The sequence below is a fragment of the Lycorma delicatula genome, chromosome 7, assembly GCF_047948215.1.
Source record: "Lycorma delicatula isolate Av1 chromosome 7, ASM4794821v1, whole genome shotgun sequence".
In the NCBI taxonomy this organism is placed as follows: Eukaryota; Metazoa; Arthropoda; class Insecta; order Hemiptera; family Fulgoridae; genus Lycorma; species Lycorma delicatula.
The window spans coordinates 103,014,089-103,032,363 of NC_134461.1; the positions used below are offsets into that span (position 1 = coordinate 103,014,089).

The 18,275-nt window shown below is 31.0% G+C and overlaps 1 protein-coding gene across 1 annotated transcript in view; it reads left to right on the forward strand.

Moving 5' to 3' along the window:
- Positions 1 to 18,275, forward strand: part of LOC142327461 (putative ATP-dependent RNA helicase DDX10) — a 37,709-nt gene continuing 19,434 nt past the window's right edge. Inside the window, exons 1-7 of the mRNA XM_075370554.1 lie at positions 1 to 263; positions 1,968 to 2,159; positions 5,005 to 5,155; positions 7,862 to 7,983; positions 10,236 to 10,357; positions 12,728 to 12,929; positions 15,207 to 15,369. Coding sequence (XP_075226669.1) covers positions 105 to 263; positions 1,968 to 2,159; positions 5,005 to 5,155; positions 7,862 to 7,983; positions 10,236 to 10,357; positions 12,728 to 12,929; positions 15,207 to 15,369 — 1,111 coding nt within the window. The 5' untranslated portion in view covers positions 1 to 104. The remainder of the gene's footprint in view (positions 264 to 1,967; positions 2,160 to 5,004; positions 5,156 to 7,861; positions 7,984 to 10,235; positions 10,358 to 12,727; positions 12,930 to 15,206; positions 15,370 to 18,275) is intronic.

The following is an 18,275-nucleotide window of genomic DNA, read 5'->3' on the forward strand; positions in this document are numbered from 1 at the left end:
ACAGATGAGTTGGTTGCTGTCGCGATCTCCGTTGTAAATTGTTTGCGAACTAGAATTTTAGGTTAGATTACCAGCGTGCATCGGTTTGTTTGTGGCGTTTGTTTATGCCTGTAGCTAATGAACTTCAAAATAATATGGAGGATCAAGGGGAAAAAAATAAGAGAAATAAGAAAGGCAAAAAAGCCAAAATAAAATTATTTAATAAGAAAAAGACAATAAACACAGACGAAGTTATATCTAAGCTACAATGTGGATATGCTACGGTGAGACATTAAAATTCGATTTTTTTTTTTTAATATAGATTTAAAACAGATTTTAGAAAGTTCATTTCATTTTGTGTTTACGGAATATAGCTGTTTATTGAAATATATTTCCAACTAAGTATTGTAAGTGCTTTTTATTAGTATGATTCAATTTACGGATGTGATTTAAGTTGAAATTTATTTCACGGACACCTAATTGATTTGACATTTACTGATTTATAATCACTAATTCATATCCAATTTAAAAGTGCAGTGCTTGTGATACTGGATATTTATTTTTGTTAATGGAAAATTATGTTATTCTGTAGTTGGAATTAACATTTTTAAAAATAAATTTGAAACAGATTTTATTTATGTTTACCAGGATATTTCCATGATGTTAAGCAGTGTTTGAATGCAGGCCCTTTTTTAATTAGAATTAAGTAAATTTGGTATGAAATTTCTATCCACTTTCTCATTTAAATTTAGATTTACGTTTGATGTCATAAAAAACCCTTTTTGAATGATAGAAAAAACTGCTACTTTTTTTATAATTTTTTTATTTTTGTGTGATGTGTTTCTTATTTTAATAATATTGTAGATTACATCATGAAAGAAAAAGTTTATTTTTGCAGAATTATTTCTTATGAATGACTTGTTGGAAAAATTAAGTTTACTGTGTATTAAACTTTATTTTTTTTGCATTATTGTTACGAGTTGCAATTCTTTGAAGAAAACCTGTAGGGATTATGGAGAATTATTCCGCTTGTCATCTGCTTTCCTGATAGCCCCATTTCAATGTTATGTAACCTTCATTAAAAGAAACATACATTAAAAAATGGAAATTGAAAGTATTTAAGTATGTAAAAGAATATTGTTTTATCTATCATTAAAGTACACCTTTAAAAAAAATTTTCATGGTTTCAGTATTCCAGCTATTTTTTTTTTAAATTGCTATTTCAACCATGCACTTTAGTTATTCTATTATGGTACTTAAAATCATTTTACAAGTTTAATTAATTAAGAATATAAAAAGAAGTATGAAGAAACCTGTTAATGGAGGTAAAACTCTGTGTTTAGTGAGGAAATAGAAATTAATTTCATATTGCTTAAAAAACACAGGGTAGAGTTATACATGTACAAAATTGAAATATATAAAAATAGTTAAGTAAAAAAAAAATCCTTATATTTTCTAAAATCAGAAATAAACTTTTATTTTTAAAAAAGGCTATCATAATGAAATTGACCTGAATTGTATTGAAAATGAATCTAAAAGATTTTCTAAAATATTTAAACAGATAAAACTATTCAAAATATCCTCTAAAAAGAAAAAATTATGCAGATCAGTGACATGATCTATATGATATATGTAATTCATCATGTATCAATCAGAGTAAAAGATTTATTTACTGGTTTTATAATTTCTTAATGAAGTAACAGAATGTTGGAATACTGAAAGAGTAACTGGAAATTTGGTATTTTTTATCTTAAAATTTCTTATAATTCCTTAAGATCTTCTTCAAATGAATTGCATTGCATAAAATTTTAATGCTGTATAAGACAACATTTTCCATCAACTGGTTCATAAAATATAAATCTTCAAAAAAAGCGTTTCTTTTGTAATGCATACTGTAGTTATTTGCTCTATATTTTAAGGTAGGTGAAAATGCTTTATAATTAGCATTTTAAGCTGCTTGTTGTAACTGGATGATTTTCTTTTTACAGATTAATCCTAAGGAAGTAAATAAATTTTCTGATCTTCCACTTTCATTTAAAACACAAAAAGGTCTTAGAGAAAATGGCTTTACAGATCCAACTGAGATACAAAAGGAAAGTATTGGATATGCACTACAAGGTTGTGATATCCTTGGTGCTGCCAAAACTGGGAGTGGTAAAACATTGGCATTTGTTATTCCTGTAAGTATCTTTATGTGTATTTCCAGTATAATAAATTTGGTTTGCAGACCTCATTGTGTTTGCTCTATTACTATTAATACTGTCAGTAGAGATTACTTTTAAAAAGTGACAGTCCAAAATTGTTTTTAGGAAAGTGTATTGGTATTGTATGTAACAGTAAAAATGTTTGCAAAACACTTTTCAAATTTAAGGGTTTGAAGCAAGTTAATCATTGACTTCAAATTTATTCTCAAAGTGAATTGCTTACTTTTGGCTATTTTTAGAGGTGAATTCTGCTACTACTATTTCTTCTATTACTCAGTTTACAACATATTCATTATGTATTTGATATTGCTTTAAATAATTTGAGTTAAGGTAGTTGCTCTATAGATCTGTATCCCATTGTTATCATACAAGTGAGAAAAAAAGACCAGTATAATCTTTTGTGAATCTAATTTTTTATTTTCAATAGATTATTGTGGGATAACTACGGAAACTGACTCATTCTGTCTAAAACATATTGGTTGTTAATAAACAAGATGTCAGTTTTTTAAACTACCCTCTGTTGACTTCTTACAATTTAATAGATAAGAACACGTAGAGGAAGATAAAGCAATTGGCAATTAGCTTGTCTCAGCTTACTAGCATTGCTTACTAAGGCAGCATTGCCGAAGAAGGAATATGTGCAGGGCATACAGGATTTTTCATATGAAACTTGCAAGGCGGAGATAATATAATTATCCAGAAGTTGGCCCAAGGCATTGGGAATGAGGAAGTTCCTGACCTCATTTTGAAACGATGGCTGAAGGGTGCCTTCACCTTTGTTGAAGTTAAGAAGGGTTCGTGCGCTTCAGCTTTGGGATGAATGTCTTTAGGAGGGTTCCTCAGGTCAGGTGTCTGGTGGATAAGAAGAACCTGTGGGTTGGACAGCTGTTGGCCTTTTGCCCTCGCACAAAGGTCCTCATTGGTAAGGATGTTTGTGTGACATTGGTGAGGAGGTGGAGATGGAGTCTCCTATGGTATTTGTTTTGGTAGTAGATACCTGTCAAGAGTGAGTGTGTTACTAGTGGATCTAATGGTACTAATGGATGGGGTGAGTGCAAGATCAGAGCTTGCTCTAAGAAGTTGGTAATTAAGGACATAGACGAGCTCTCTACTGAGGAGGAAATAAGAAAACTATGATAGGTGGCTGGTTTGGAGGTTCTCAGGTATAGCTGCTTTCATTGAGACCTTCATATAGCAGTACTAAGATGGCCATGCCGTTGGTGTCTGCCCCGTTCAGAAGTATCTGGGTGTTATCCTTGATGAGAGACTTTTCTTCAAGGAGACCTTCGTTTGTAGCAAATCGATGCCTTCTTTGGTGTCTGTAGAGTCATTCATCCCAATTGGGGGTTGAACTATCGTACCATGTGTATTGTTTACAAAGGTGTCTGTGAGGCCATTATGTTGTACACTGCGCCCGTCTGGGCTCAGCCCAATTCCAATGTTATAGGGACATTCTTTTGCGAGCCCAGCATCTTCTATTGCTAGCTGTTGTCGGCAGCTACAGAACTTTCTCGCGAGAGGCAGTCACTGTGATTGCTGGCATAAAACCCCTGGATATTTCAGCTACAGAACGTAGCCAGCGATATATTACTAAGAAGGGAGGTCTTCTTACATCAGGGTGTATGCGGGAAATTGTCTGAAATGGCTGCAAAAGGGAGGAAATCCAAACCAGAGTGTGAAACATTTGTTATGGAACAAGAAGTTACCAGAAAGAGCAAAAATCATGATCTACCAATCCTATTGTATGCCACTAGTGTTGCACGAAAATTACCGAAAGAGAATCCAGTAGGTTGCAGGTTGGTAAGATGAAGTTCCTACAGGCAATAAAAAGTAAAATAAGAAGAGGAATTCAGACATTAGGAGTGACTTGGGGTTGGAGAGTATGAGAGAAAGAATAGAAAAAATGAGCTTGCAGTGGTATGGACACAAAAGGATGAATGGAGAGAGATGACCAGTCAGAATGAAAGAGCTGAGAGTAAATGGAAAAAGCTGCAGATGTCCCAGAGTAAGATGGGGGATGGAATTAAGGACAGTATAGAAAAGAGACAATATAATTGGCGGAAGGTGGAAGAGGAGAGATGGTGGGAAGACAGACAAAGATGGAGAAGTTTAATGAACATCCAGATCAGGTGGTAGCTGAAATAAGATCAGAATATGATGGATGGTAGTAAAGTATGTATGTTACAGATTACACAATAAAAAACCTTCTTTTTTTTTTAAATAGTAGTTTGACTCAAATTTCTTAATCCCCAACTTGAGTGAAAATTTCTATAAAAAAATGTGGTGGTACATTGATTTTTATATCATTTTATTGAGTTATTAAATAATTTTTTTTAATCTTGTATTACAGCACAAGTATTATGTCCTGAGAAAAGAAAGGCTTGACCACTCATTTGGCAAAATTTTTTTATAAATTTTAAATTGATATATTAAAAATCTCTTAACTTTTTTTTGTGTATTTTCTGTATTTATGCGTTGTAAATGTTTGATATTTGATTACTTTTTGAAAGTAAATTTAAAAATAATTTTTATTTTGCTTTCAATCAGTTAATTATTTTAACCCTTCATTCAAAATTAATGGTTAAAATCGGTTTCAGTTTTTATATGATTTAGTTTATACCTAAATAATTGAAAATTTATATTAATGAAAAAAAGGTGTTATTGCATTTACAGTTTGTAATATTTTGTTTTTGTAAATGAGATATATTCTGATGAAAGTATAACCTGATTGCTGTATTTTTAAGTTACAATTGTGATTAATCAGCTTTTTTTGTTGGACTATTATTCCATGCATTTCTATATCTAGATTTTTTCTTCTCAGGTATTAGAAAAGTTATTCTGCACGAAGTGGACTAGACTAGATGGTACTGGAGCATTGATTATTACACCAACCCGTGAATTGGCATATCAGATTTTTGAAACATTAAGAAAAGTTGGATTTTATCATGATTTTTCTGCTGGTTTAATTATTGGTTAGTAATAATGTCTTTCACTTAAATAATGTTGTTTTCTATACCTTTTATAGCAGATTACCTTCTGATTTCTGCAGTGGATAACGTGAAAATAATATTTGTTTTACGAACTTGTGATCCTCAAATGTAGCTGTAATTCTAGCCTTTCAAATCTTTTTAGGGGACACTACTTAGACAACTTTTTCAGAACACATACATCTGTGAGGAATGAAAGTGCAAGTTATAAGTGTAATTTAGTTACCAATTTCATCTGTCTTGACGTTTGTAGTGAGGTGAAGAATGATTAATACTGCTTGGCCTCAATATTGAGACTGGATTTCCAGAAAGTATTTAGTCATCAATGCTTATTCATTTGTCTACAGAACTTTATTATATGTAAATAAATTTTAGATAAATATGTTGTGTGTGTGTGTTTATTTATTTATTTTTTGGCAGCTTGCATCTTTGCTTCATCATTATTGTTATTATTACTGTCATTTATTCATTTGCCATGTATAAAACACAAAAAAATCTTACATGTAATGCTAAGATAATATAAGAAAAATTAATACTACTAAGTGGCACTGTTGCTTAGTCACTGACATATAGTCAATGCCTATATGTTGACTTGCAGTAAAACAGGAATAACAAAAACATGAATTATAAAAAAATTAATTTATTGGCATTACCAGGAGAATTTTTGAAAAAAAAACACATGAACACTAGTGGCAGTTGTAGTATATATTAGGATTGTCTACATTAAAATAATTAAAAGAAATAAAATACATTCTAAGTATCAAAATGAAAATTGTAGTGGTCAAAAAATAAAAAAGAATACAAAACAATTGGAATGCCTTTACTGTAGTGTAGTGTAGAAAAGATGATTAAAATAAAATTATATTAAAATTAAGGCTGCGAAAAGCTTTGCAAAAGCTTAGTTCAGTCTGCAAAATAAAAAATATATTTAAAAAAATTACATACAATAAAAAGACAACAAATATATTTTAAAATAATAAATATACTAAAACCAAAGTCAAGAAGAATCTACATTTATATTAGTTTATTAAAGATAGGAAGAGAATTTTGGTCATCTTACTTGAAAGTTTTGGATACAGATCTCTTACTAAGATATTTTAATGTTAAAATCAAAAGAGAAATGAAAATATTTGAACAGGTTTGTATAAATTGTAATTTATAAAAGAAAACCCTTTGACCTATCCAAAATAGTGATTATGATTTTATGATTATGATTTTTAGATTTTGATTTCTTAACTACTGAATGAGAAGGCCATAGATTTTATTACTAAGTTATATTAGTGTCTTCTTATCACAGTTAATTTGAATGATAAATTTTAAACTTATTCAAGTGTAAACCTTTACTATAATTATACAGAATGTTATAAAAGATGTTCTCAGCCTCCAAATTTCATGCATTCATCCTAGGCTGTTTTTACATTCATGATTTTTTTAAAATTTTTTATATTCTTTTATGTTTAGCTGAACAGAGGTTCAGTTAACATCAATCTACCAACTGGTATCATTGATGTTTTTAAGTATAAAATTAGATCAAAACACTGCATGTGTACTATGTTCTCTTTCCCCCTGTACTGATTGGGTTTATCTTGGCAGAATTGCTTCTTGTTACAAAAACTGGAATTGCATTTGAAAAGGCAATTTGATATCACTGATGACTTCCAAATGAGTGGTGGTAAAGCATTTGAAGAACATCCTTTTAGTGGAGTACTTTAATGGTATTTAGAAGTTGAAAGCCAGTACCAAAGAGTGTTGTTGAATTAGGTGCATTATGTTAATAATGAATAATTTTATAAGGTAAAATCAAAGTAATCTAACATCTTTTTTTATTGTCTTATTCCTAAGACTTTTTTTTTATTGTCTTATTCCTAAGACTTTTGCATCACACACTGTATATATTTATCTTTTAATCATTATTGAAATGTTGATCAAGTGAATCATCAACATCTATAATATTCACTAAATTGCTTCCATGTTAGGGTATGAGTTAAATACATGTTAGATGTTTTATTGATACAGTGTGCCACCTGTGACTGCTTAACCCATTCTATATTATGCTCAGAAATAAAAAAATATTATTTAGTATCTGTTACTAGATCATATTCTTGGTAGTTTTTTTATTTTTCCCAGACATGTTAGATTTCATTTTTAAATTAAGATTTTAATGAAAATGACGATGTAAAATTAAATTTTTCAACTTCTGTATTATTCATAACTACCTAAGTGTGAAGACTCCACTTCATTCAGAAATTCATGAATAAAATATTAAACATGCTAGACTTACAGTGTCGCATGTAAAAATAAGGTTAGTTAATGAGAAACTATGATTAAATCATAGATATATTAATTAAAGTTTATTCATCTGATTAAGCTACCTTTTTTCATTTTGAAGTAGAAAAATGGAATAATTGTTTTAGCCTAAATTTTATTTATTATTACTATAGTTTTCTTTTGGTAAACTCATTTATTATTCTGAAGAATTTAATTTAAAGTAAAAAGGATATAATAGAAATCTACTTTCATTTTGTTTTTTATTCTTGCTGGTTTTTTAAGTGCATACTGTTTATAGGTGCAGTACGGTTATAGCAAGATAAATATTGATCCTCTTTAACCACATAATTTTCCTTACTATGATAAAATGTATTTATTTTGATTTTTGATTGAACCTTTATATGTTGTTTCTTCTTATGACAGGTGGAAAAGATTTAAAATTTGAAAAGAAACGTATGGATCAGTGCAATATTGTTATTTGTACTCCAGGTCGTTTATTACACCATATGGATGAGAACCCTCTCTTTGATTGTGTTAATTTACAGGTTAGTTTTTTATTTTATATATATATATATATATTTTTTTTTTCTGTCAAACATTCATAATTATTGTTTGAGAGATTGATTACAAACTTAGTTTAATAGAAATATTTCATAACAATTATCTAACGACAAAATTTTAAATTACAAAATAAGTAATCATGGTAAGAACTCAGTTTCCCCGCCCTCTCAAACTATGTATATATATGTATTTTTTTTTTCGAGTCATTCAAATATAAAATAGAATTTCACCACGCGGAACTGAGGAAGAGCAGTGAATGTGTGGGGATATTGCAGGTAGTTAGTTGGGTATATGTGGAAGGAGCAACTTGTCAGTCACGTGCATGGTCACGTTCCCATATTTATTAGCAGAATGTCTGAGCAGAAGTTATCATCATCCGTTGTGTAATTAATTATAATCTGATTTCTCACCAGTGAAGGTGTCAAATTCTCTGAAATTTTGACTCTGCTCCAGGTACTGTTCAAGTGATGTTACCCTATCAAAAACTCAAGTGTTTGATTCCGCCAAAAAATTCTGAAATGGCCATGTTATAGTGGAGAACGAAAGTCATGAATGTCGTCCACAGACCAGTGTTAATGATGATAGCATTCAGGCCACTCATGACCTTGTGGCATAACCATTGCTGAAATTAGATCAGAGGTCGGCATAAGTGTTAGGAATGTGTTTACAATTTTATCAGGCGCTCTTGAACACAGCAAAGTATTGAGTGGATTCCAGTCTTTTCACTGAGACACAGAAAAATGTCCACAAAGACATCTGTCAGTGGCTTCTGAATCAGTTTGAGGAAGAAAGAGAGGCATTTTTAGACTTTATTGTGACCTGTGATGAAATGTGGGTTCACCATTACACTCTGAAGAGCAAGGGAACAATTATGGAGTGGTGAAAAAGTGGAGAAGGCACTGATCAAGGCCAAGAAACATTTGTTGATCGAAAAGTTTTGGAAACTGTGTTTTGGGACTCAAGGTATGCTGCTGATTGATTTTCTGCTTGAATGAAGAATGGTGAATGTCTTTACTTCTGCCAGTTGTTGGACAATGTAGGGGCTACTTATCGCAACAGATGATGACAGCAACTAATTCATAATGTCTTCCTTCTCCACAGCCACATACAACAATTCAAGCTCATGATAAATTCACTAAAATTCATTGGACTCCTCTTGAACACCCACTGTACAATCCATATTTGTCACTGTGTGATTGCCATATGCTTGGATTGCTGAAAGAAGCGTTTGGAGGGGAAAGATTAAAAGATAACGCCACAGTTTACCATTATGTGCGCAGCTGGTTGTTGGTGCAGTTACTTGTTTTTTTTTTTAGTTTTTTTTTAATGAGAGGATCAGGAAGCTATCTGTCTGGTGGAGAAAATGTTATCTGTTGAAGGAAACTATGTAGAAAAATAAGGTAATTTATTTGTAATTTTATCAGTAAAGTTATAAAAGACAAATTTTGGATTATATTTGAATGCCCTTCGCATTTATTTATTAAAGTTCGTAATTGATTAACAGTTTTTCATATTATAGTGGTTCCTGAATGTAAAAAAATGTGAGGGTTGTGAATTTATTTTTTCCACTAAGTTTTTAGTTACTAACTTATCTGAAAGTTTTCAATGAAGTTTAATATTTGATATCAGAGATATAGCCTCTGCATAATATTAATTAAATGATCATAACCCAATGTTCTACAGAAGATAGATGACCATAGTTGTACTCACTATAGTAGAGGTAGTTAGGATATAGCTGGAATTGTCTTGTGTAATGCTCATCTTCATTTCTGGATTGTGTATATGAGTTTGTGCACACACACACACACACACATATATATATATATATATATATATATATATATTTACACACATACTCTGGAATCCTTCTACAATGGTTTTGTAAGGATCAGGAAAGAAGTTGTGATATAGCAATTTATTGTTAAAATGAGGTTGGATTCTTATTTTGAAATATTTTATTTATTTTATATGTAATAATTCCATTAAGTGGACATAAGATTGTTTAATTTCAAAATAATATACTGTATGTGAATATAATAAATCAACTTAAGATAACTAATAAATTGTTATTTAAAACTTTGCATTCCAAATGAAATAGTTATTAGTTTTAAAATGGTAATTTTAATTTGATATGAGAAAGACTATCATTCCATTATTGAATTTTGCTTACCTAGTATTAAATGTAGAATCTTTATAATTTTTAATTTATTTTTTAACATTTGTTATTTATTTTTAGATCCTTGTGCTTGATGAAGCTGATCGGTGCCTTGATTTGGGATTTGAACAAACTATGAATAATATCATTGAAAATCTTCCACCAAATCGACAAACACTTCTTTTTTCAGCAACACAGACCAAGTAATATATATTTTTTTTAATTTCAGAATCATTCATGTACAGTTTTGTAAATAGTAATTGGTTTATTTCTTGACATTATGTGACAATTTTTTTTATATAATTTTAAAATAACTTATAAGTGAAACTGAGTTAGCCATTTGTTGTGATTATATTCTGTTCTCTGAAACAACTGGTCTGAAGTTTAGGTACTAGAACTGTGTTAAATTCTCATCAATCATTTTTTTCATCTTTGCTTCATTAATTTTTCTGTTCTTTCTGTTGGTAGATCGATTACTGGGTACAAATATCAAATGGTGCTGTTGATAAAATAACATGTTCCGGTTGGTTATCATAATTGTTTTTGATAGTTTCTTACAAATCTGCTGATTGGACTCTTCCATTATTTCATAGTACTTTGATATATGTTGTGCATTATTTGTCTAACTTAATGGAATCTGCCTTGTGCTTTCTTTTTAGGTTATAATAAATGTGAAATCTGCTGAGTTGTTTCTAATAATTCTGTAAGTCTGATTGAATAACTATACTTCTGATTGGATCCAGTTAAAGTTTTGTGAGATTCATATCTTAAAATACTTACTGGTAATTCATTTATGTTTTTATGGACCTTTAGAATTAACACCAGAAGAATAATGTAGATTTAGGAAGGGATATGATTGTGATAAAAAGAATTATTGGTGAGAGATGTATTGAACAGGACAAGAAATATATGTATGCTTTATAAATATGGAAAATTATAGTCAAATAGGATAAGTTAATGTAAATATTAAAAAGACAAAGAGCAGATGGATAAGTAGAAAATTAATTAAATAATTTTTCCTGATTAAAAACAGTTATGAAAATAAAGTATATGCACAAATTTAGCGGATTGACCTGTGAAGAGCCAGGCAAATGTGTTTCTTATCTTTCCCTTGATTATGAATGTTAAAGATATAATAAATAAAAACTTTAGAAGAGGAGGAGAGATCACTGTAGGAGGAAGAAAAATAAATTGTACAAGTTTTGCAAATTACATGTTTTTTTTTTGGTGGAAACACATAAATGATTTGAAAAATAGATGACACTATGACTGAATACACCATAAAAATGAACGCTAGGAAAATTAAACTAATGAGGATAGGAGATATTACAGATAATTTTAAAAATGAAAATGCAACAAAAATTAGAATACTGGCTAAGAAAGCATTTAATAGAAATATGTTATGTTTACAGTTTATATCTATATGGTTGTGAAACAGGATCACAGAAAAAAGGGTAAAAGAAGGCCAGAAGGATTTGAATTGTAATGGTGGAGGTTTGAAAAGTTTAGATGGATTAACAAATTGAAAATAAAGAAATAATGAGCAGGATTATTGAGAATAGAAACGTAATCAGAACAGTTCAGTGTAAGAAAGCTAATTAGCTGCTACATGTCATGTGAACTGAGAAATTGATTAAAACAGTGCCAGAACAATCAGTAAAAAGTACAAAGAAGAGATACCAGAGAAATTAAAATTGAGAAATGATCTAAAAAGAAATTGGAGCTATCAAGGTATTAAAAGTTTAGCTGGAAGTAGAAGAGAATGAGGATGGACACAGTGCAAGGGATCTTCTCAGGGTTACATCAAATGATTATCTAATCATTTGATTGTATCAGAATTAATATATTTTAAATTCATCAGCTTTTTATGGAATGAGATTTGGAAAAAAATATGTAACTTGAAATAGTGATTATACTAATTATATATTACATATTGATTACATAAGAACTAGTTGTTTTTTAAGTGATATTTTTTAGTCATGGGTAAGTTTCTGTTTTCTTCCTTTCAAATAACACCACAAAATTTGTAGTATTTAATTGTAAGTAATATGATATAATTATTGTACATGTAGCTGTTTTATAGTTGAATTTTGATAAATTAAACAATGTAAATGAAATGGGGAGGAAAAGCAAACACTTGAGTTTTTTATTGTGTGTGTGGCTGAAGTTCCTGTCAGAGGAAGATGGACCTTATATCCCTCCTTGAAATATCCCTCCTTGAATTCAGACAATACCATACAATACAAAGATAGCATTTTTAAATGTCATTGATTTGCATTTCTTTGGTCAGTGTTAAAAATTCTTTTTTATTAAATTTTTTGCAAAGGTATTATAAAAATTGTTTTATCAGTGGTTAATTTTAAAGCAGTTGAATAGTAATAATAATCAATAATTTAAAAAATTTATATTTTTAAGTTATTTTATCAGAATGACTAATAAATAATTATTTGATAAATTACAGGCCTGAATTCTGTTAAAAAAATCATTATTATAATTTTTGCTTATATCCTCAATTATTAATTTTTTAGTTTTTTTAATTTTATATGAACATAAGTATTATTTTATTGTTAAAGGTCTGTTCGGGACTTGGCACGTTTAAGCCTTACAAGTCCAAAGTATATTTCTGTTCATGAGCATTCATCATATAGTACACCTGAAGGATTAACACAGAGCTATACTGTTTGTGAACTTGAAGATAAGATTACTTTGCTGTGGTCATTTATTAGAAATCATTATAAACATAAAATATTAGTATTCCTTTCAAGTTGTAAACAGGTATTCATTTTAATCATTTTTTATTAGTATTACTTTAAATTACAGTTTATTATTTATTATATTTATGAACATCTAAAATTTATGAATATTGATTTTTTTATACAATAATTAATTATTTATTTATATAACAACAACAGACTAACACCCAATAAGTTACTGATTGATGATAACAAATTTTTGGAACGTATGAAAAATGTCACTTGACTAGTGCTTGAACTAGGAATCTCCAAATGAAAGACAGTTGCTACCACTCTACCATGTGGTAATTAATAGAAATTCATGTTTTTTATAATCTATTGTCTTTCATTGAAGGAAATCAGGATAATTTATTCTGAAAAATGTGAAAAACTGGATAAAACATTTCTTTCATTTCTGTCAAATATGAGGGTAAGTCAATTATTATCCGCAGTGTAGTTATACATTTTATTGCAATACAAATAGGAAACTTACATGTACATAATTTTTTCAACATAGTCCCCTTGCATTTCAACCCACTTGGTCCATCGTTGCACAAGCTTCCTAATGTCCTCATGAAAAAAGGGTTTTCGGTTTAGCTGCGAGCCAGGAATGCACTGCTTCTTTCACTGTTTCGTGTGAGGTAAATCAACAGCCCCTTAATGCCTCTTTGAGTGGAGCAAACAAGTGGTAGTCAGAAGGGACAAGATCAGGACTATACGGAGGATGAGCCAGTACTTCAAAGTTGAGTTTTCAGCAGCGTGGGCAGCAGTATGTTGACAGGCATTGTCGTGCAACAACACAACACCTTTCGACAGCAGTCGTCGGCATTTGCTTCAAATTGCAGGCTTTAGTTGGCAGTAAGCATCTCACTGTAACGCGCACTGTTTATTGTCGTGCCCCTTTCCTCATAATGTTCCAGTACTGGACCTTGTGCGTCCCAAAAAACTGTAAGCATCAGTTTTCCTGCAGACGGTTGGGTCTTGAACTTTTTTTTGCAGGGCGAATTTGGATGTTTCCATTCCACACTCTGCCGTTTACTCTCCGGCTTGTAATGATGGATTCATGTTTCATCACCAGTGATGATTCTGTCTAAGAAGATGTCCTGTTCTTTACCATAGCGATCCAAATGTTTTTGGCAGATGTCCAAGCTCGTTTGCTTATGCAACTGTGTGAGGTGTTTTGGGACCCATCTTGCACAGACTTTATGAAACCCAAGTCTGTTGTATCCACAACAGACTTGGGTTTTGTAGGCAGAACCGTGACCAATTTGCAGACGATGTGCCACTTCATCAATAGTTACTCTTCTGTCTAAGAAAAGCATGTCACGTGCATGCTCATGTTTTCCTCATTTCCTCATTTATGGTGGTAAGATGTCCAGCTCCTTCGTCATGTGTAACACTTGTGCGACCATTTTTGAATTTTCAATTCATTCATAGACACTCCGTTTCGGCAAAACACTGTTCCCGTACTGTACCGAAAGCCTTCAATGAATTTCAGTTCCTGATACACCTTCTGACCATAAAAAAACAGATCACTGAACGTTGCTCTTCTTTGGTACAAACAGAATGTGGAGCAGCCATGGTTAATGACAGGGCAGCGATAATGGAACTAACCTAGCTGCATCAAACCTGCACAGACATAACAACAATTAAACCATGCATGCGTCATCATGCAACAGGGCATTACTACCAACATAAACAAAAATATAACTAAATTGCGGATAATAATTGACTTACTCTCAAATATAATAAAAGTTTTAAGTCATAAAATTAAATTAGATTGCTAAATTGAGCTGGGATTTATTGAAAAATACATGAGGCATATATTTTTCAATCTGTTTGCATACTTCAAGAATCCCATTTTGTTGATCACTTTTGACTATATATTCTTTGTGAGACATAGAAAAGAGTCTATTGATTGAAATGTTTAAGATATGATGTTATTGTAAAACTTGTTTGTGCAATATAGTTTAGAAATCATCCTTGTGTAATTTGCATTTTGAATTTTTTAGATAAATGCAAGTTTTTGTTAAATGAATAGTATAAAACTCAAAGATGATAATTGTTATATAACATTGAGATTATTGACGTTAATCTTGGTTATAAATTATCTGATATTAAAAAATAAGCTGAGAACATCAGGAAATGGGAAATTTTATCTAAGCAGTCAAACAACCAATAAAAAAATTTCTTTAATTTATCTGTTTAGCTATTTCATCACACTGTGATTCTGATTGTGATAAATAATCAATTCTTTACCTTAATTTAGCTCTTTAAATTTTATTCAAATGCCTAAAATGTTTTGAATTATAACTCACAGGTGAAGTATGTCTTTGAAATATTTTGTCAGTTGCGACCAGGAATTGCACTTTTAGCTCTGTATGGTTCATTACATCAACAACGCCGTATGGATATTTATAAATCTTTCTGTAACAAAGAACATGCTGTATTATTTGCTACTGATATTGCTGCTAGAGGATTAGGTAAGTAATTTATTAGTTATTGAAAATCTTTGCTTTGTGATACATTTTGATTTTATTCTCTTTGAATTTACTTCCTTGTGATCTAGTAATAGAATTTTCAGTATTTTTAAAACTAGATGGTCAGAAATTCTTTTAGTTGCTTATAAAGCAGTAGCTGATATTCATTAAAAATTATCCGTGGTTTCAAGGCTTGTCTTTTAGTATCAGATTCATTTTAGGAGTAATTTAATGTCAGAAGTTACTGAGCCTTAGAAAGAATGGATTTGGGACAACGCAGATATTTTGTCAAAAGATCTGTCATTGTCAGTGTGGTGCAAGCAGTGCATTGCCACGTATTGGTGATTAAACCACAGCTGTGCGTGCTTTTCATATGAGCTTCCACTCAAAATATCATACTATAACTTCACTGTTTGATAGAAGAAAAATAAATTCCTGACACATAACCTATATGATATGAAAAACAAAATTATATTCATTTTATTGCTTTCATAGCTCAGTAAGACTAATTGAACACAGCTTTCTGTAGAACTGTCATTGTTTAGTTTTTTAGAATGTACCTATACTTCCAGCTGTTTTACCTATAATGACATTAGTGATGAAAGTTTAGCTGAAATTACAGTTTGTAATTTCTTGCAGTTCCTGCACACATTAAAGCTTCTTATAAGTGTCTTATTTGAATAATTCTGTTATATGATGCATGTTAAATCATCCATAAAAATTGCCTAGCAGATTTCATAATTAGAACATTTATGTCAAACCTAGCTTGATCTTCAATAATTTGATAAAAGTATTTTAAATATTTTAGTTACATTTCCTGAACTACATGCAAAATTCTTCATTCACATGCATTGCTTTTAACAGACATCATCATCATAAACGTTGTGGGTAGGCCATACAGCCTGTTCCATTGCCATTGACTCAGCCAGTCAGTCTCACAATTGCTCTCTCCATCTCTTCATCAGTCATCCTATATTTCTCACATCAACTGCTCTATAGTCCCATACAATCTTTGGAGTCCTATTTCCATCCATCCTGTCTGACTCATCCACTGCTGCCTACTTTTTGCAGTCTGACTTCCAATATTGTCAACTCCTAATTGCTGACATATTCCTTAGCTTCTGATATGATCCTTTAACGAAACACCCAACACACTACACAAAAATCTCATTTCCATAGATTCAGTTCTTCAACTTTATTGCAAAGTAAGACTCCAAGTCTCTGACCATACAGCTATGCTGGTACTGCAATAATTTGTAAAATTAAATAACTCTTTCTTCCTTACTTTGCAACTAGAGTCCTTTGCGTGGTAAAAAAAAAATTCATTGTACCTAGCAGCTTCTGAAATCTATGCAACTTATTATCAACATCTTGTAATTTAAATAAAGAGACAGATGACAACCCAGATAACCAAATAAGTTACTTGTTCTCATAACTCATTAATTTTCACTATCTTTGTATGCATAGTTTCCTCACTTACAAAGCCTTTGTCTCACCTACCTTTGTCTTTTGTCTTCTTAGTAGGTGTCACTAAATTTTATCAGCTTAGTATGGGATGTAACCTAAACTCTGAAAATTACAAATTCGCCTCTGAATTGGTCAGAACCATCTGGTCATCTGCAAACATTTTCTAGAATTGAAACATTAATCATAAAATTATATTTTAAAACTTTTTGCCAATTTTCAACAGCATCGTCAATGTATAAATTAATTAACACATAAATTTTATATTGGGATTCAGCAAGCATAAACTGAAAATATTCATCCAGTCTGCTTGTAATGGTCCCAAATACTTAAATCATCAAGTATTTTAAAATCTTTCTTCAGAAATCTGTTGTCTTAACCATGGTTTTTTTCCAACTACAAGATATTACAGTTTTTGACCGTAAAAGAAAGTGATCAGTATTCACATCATAACAACAATAAATTCTAGTATCTTGAATTGAAAGGAAACAATTTAAAATTGAATATTACATAATCAGTAATCGAGTGACTCCCTCGCAAAACCCATGTGTATTTATGTATATCCTTACGTGGAAAAAGTATTCATAATCTTTAAAGAAATCGTCGATGCGGAATCCAAAAGAGCCTGCCTGTTAACATTTACTATCGTCTCTCCATGCCTTCCCATGACTCCTGGCACTGCTTTGTTACCTATGCTGGCATTGAAGTCACCTGAAAGTACATGGTAATCATTGTCGTTTAGCCCAACCATTGCCAACTGCAGAGCATTATAAAATTCCTCAGACTCATTTCCCTTAGCCTCCTCAGGTGCATAAATTCCAAAAATCGTTAAAAACTGAATCCCTATCTTAAAACGAACATTAGCAATCTTCTCATTAATAAAAGTAGTCAATATTTTTTTTTTCTTTGTCATATTGGCAACCTGTTTATCCATGTCCTCTCTACTATTTACAATATAAAATCTCCAGTTTCTTTAAAGCCTTTCTGTTCCTTTTTTCCCTCTCATATTACTGCAATATCTACTCTAGCATTCTTAAGCCCCTTCATCACCTCAATCTATTATTTAAAGCACATACATTCTAAACCACATACATTTATCTATTTTCCAAAAATCCTTCTTCTTTTTTTACATTTCCAAGTTAAAGTAAGTAGAAATGTCTTTAGGAAAAGTTCCTTTACTTTAAAAGCCATAAAAAATGAAATCAGATGGGATTAAGGGATTTAAAACATCTTGTAATATGAGACCAGTGGTTGGACTGCCACCTTAGAGCCTCTGAATGTGTCCCAGGTTTCTTTAAGAGATCTGCCTCCTAGGTTTCTCTGTCTTCATCACCATTGAGAAAACAGTTCCTCCTGTATCTTTGAAGCCGCTGATCCAATTTTCTGGTTTTTTTCACCGTGGGTATTTTATTTCCCCAGTACCCTCCAGTCACAATTTGCAAGAA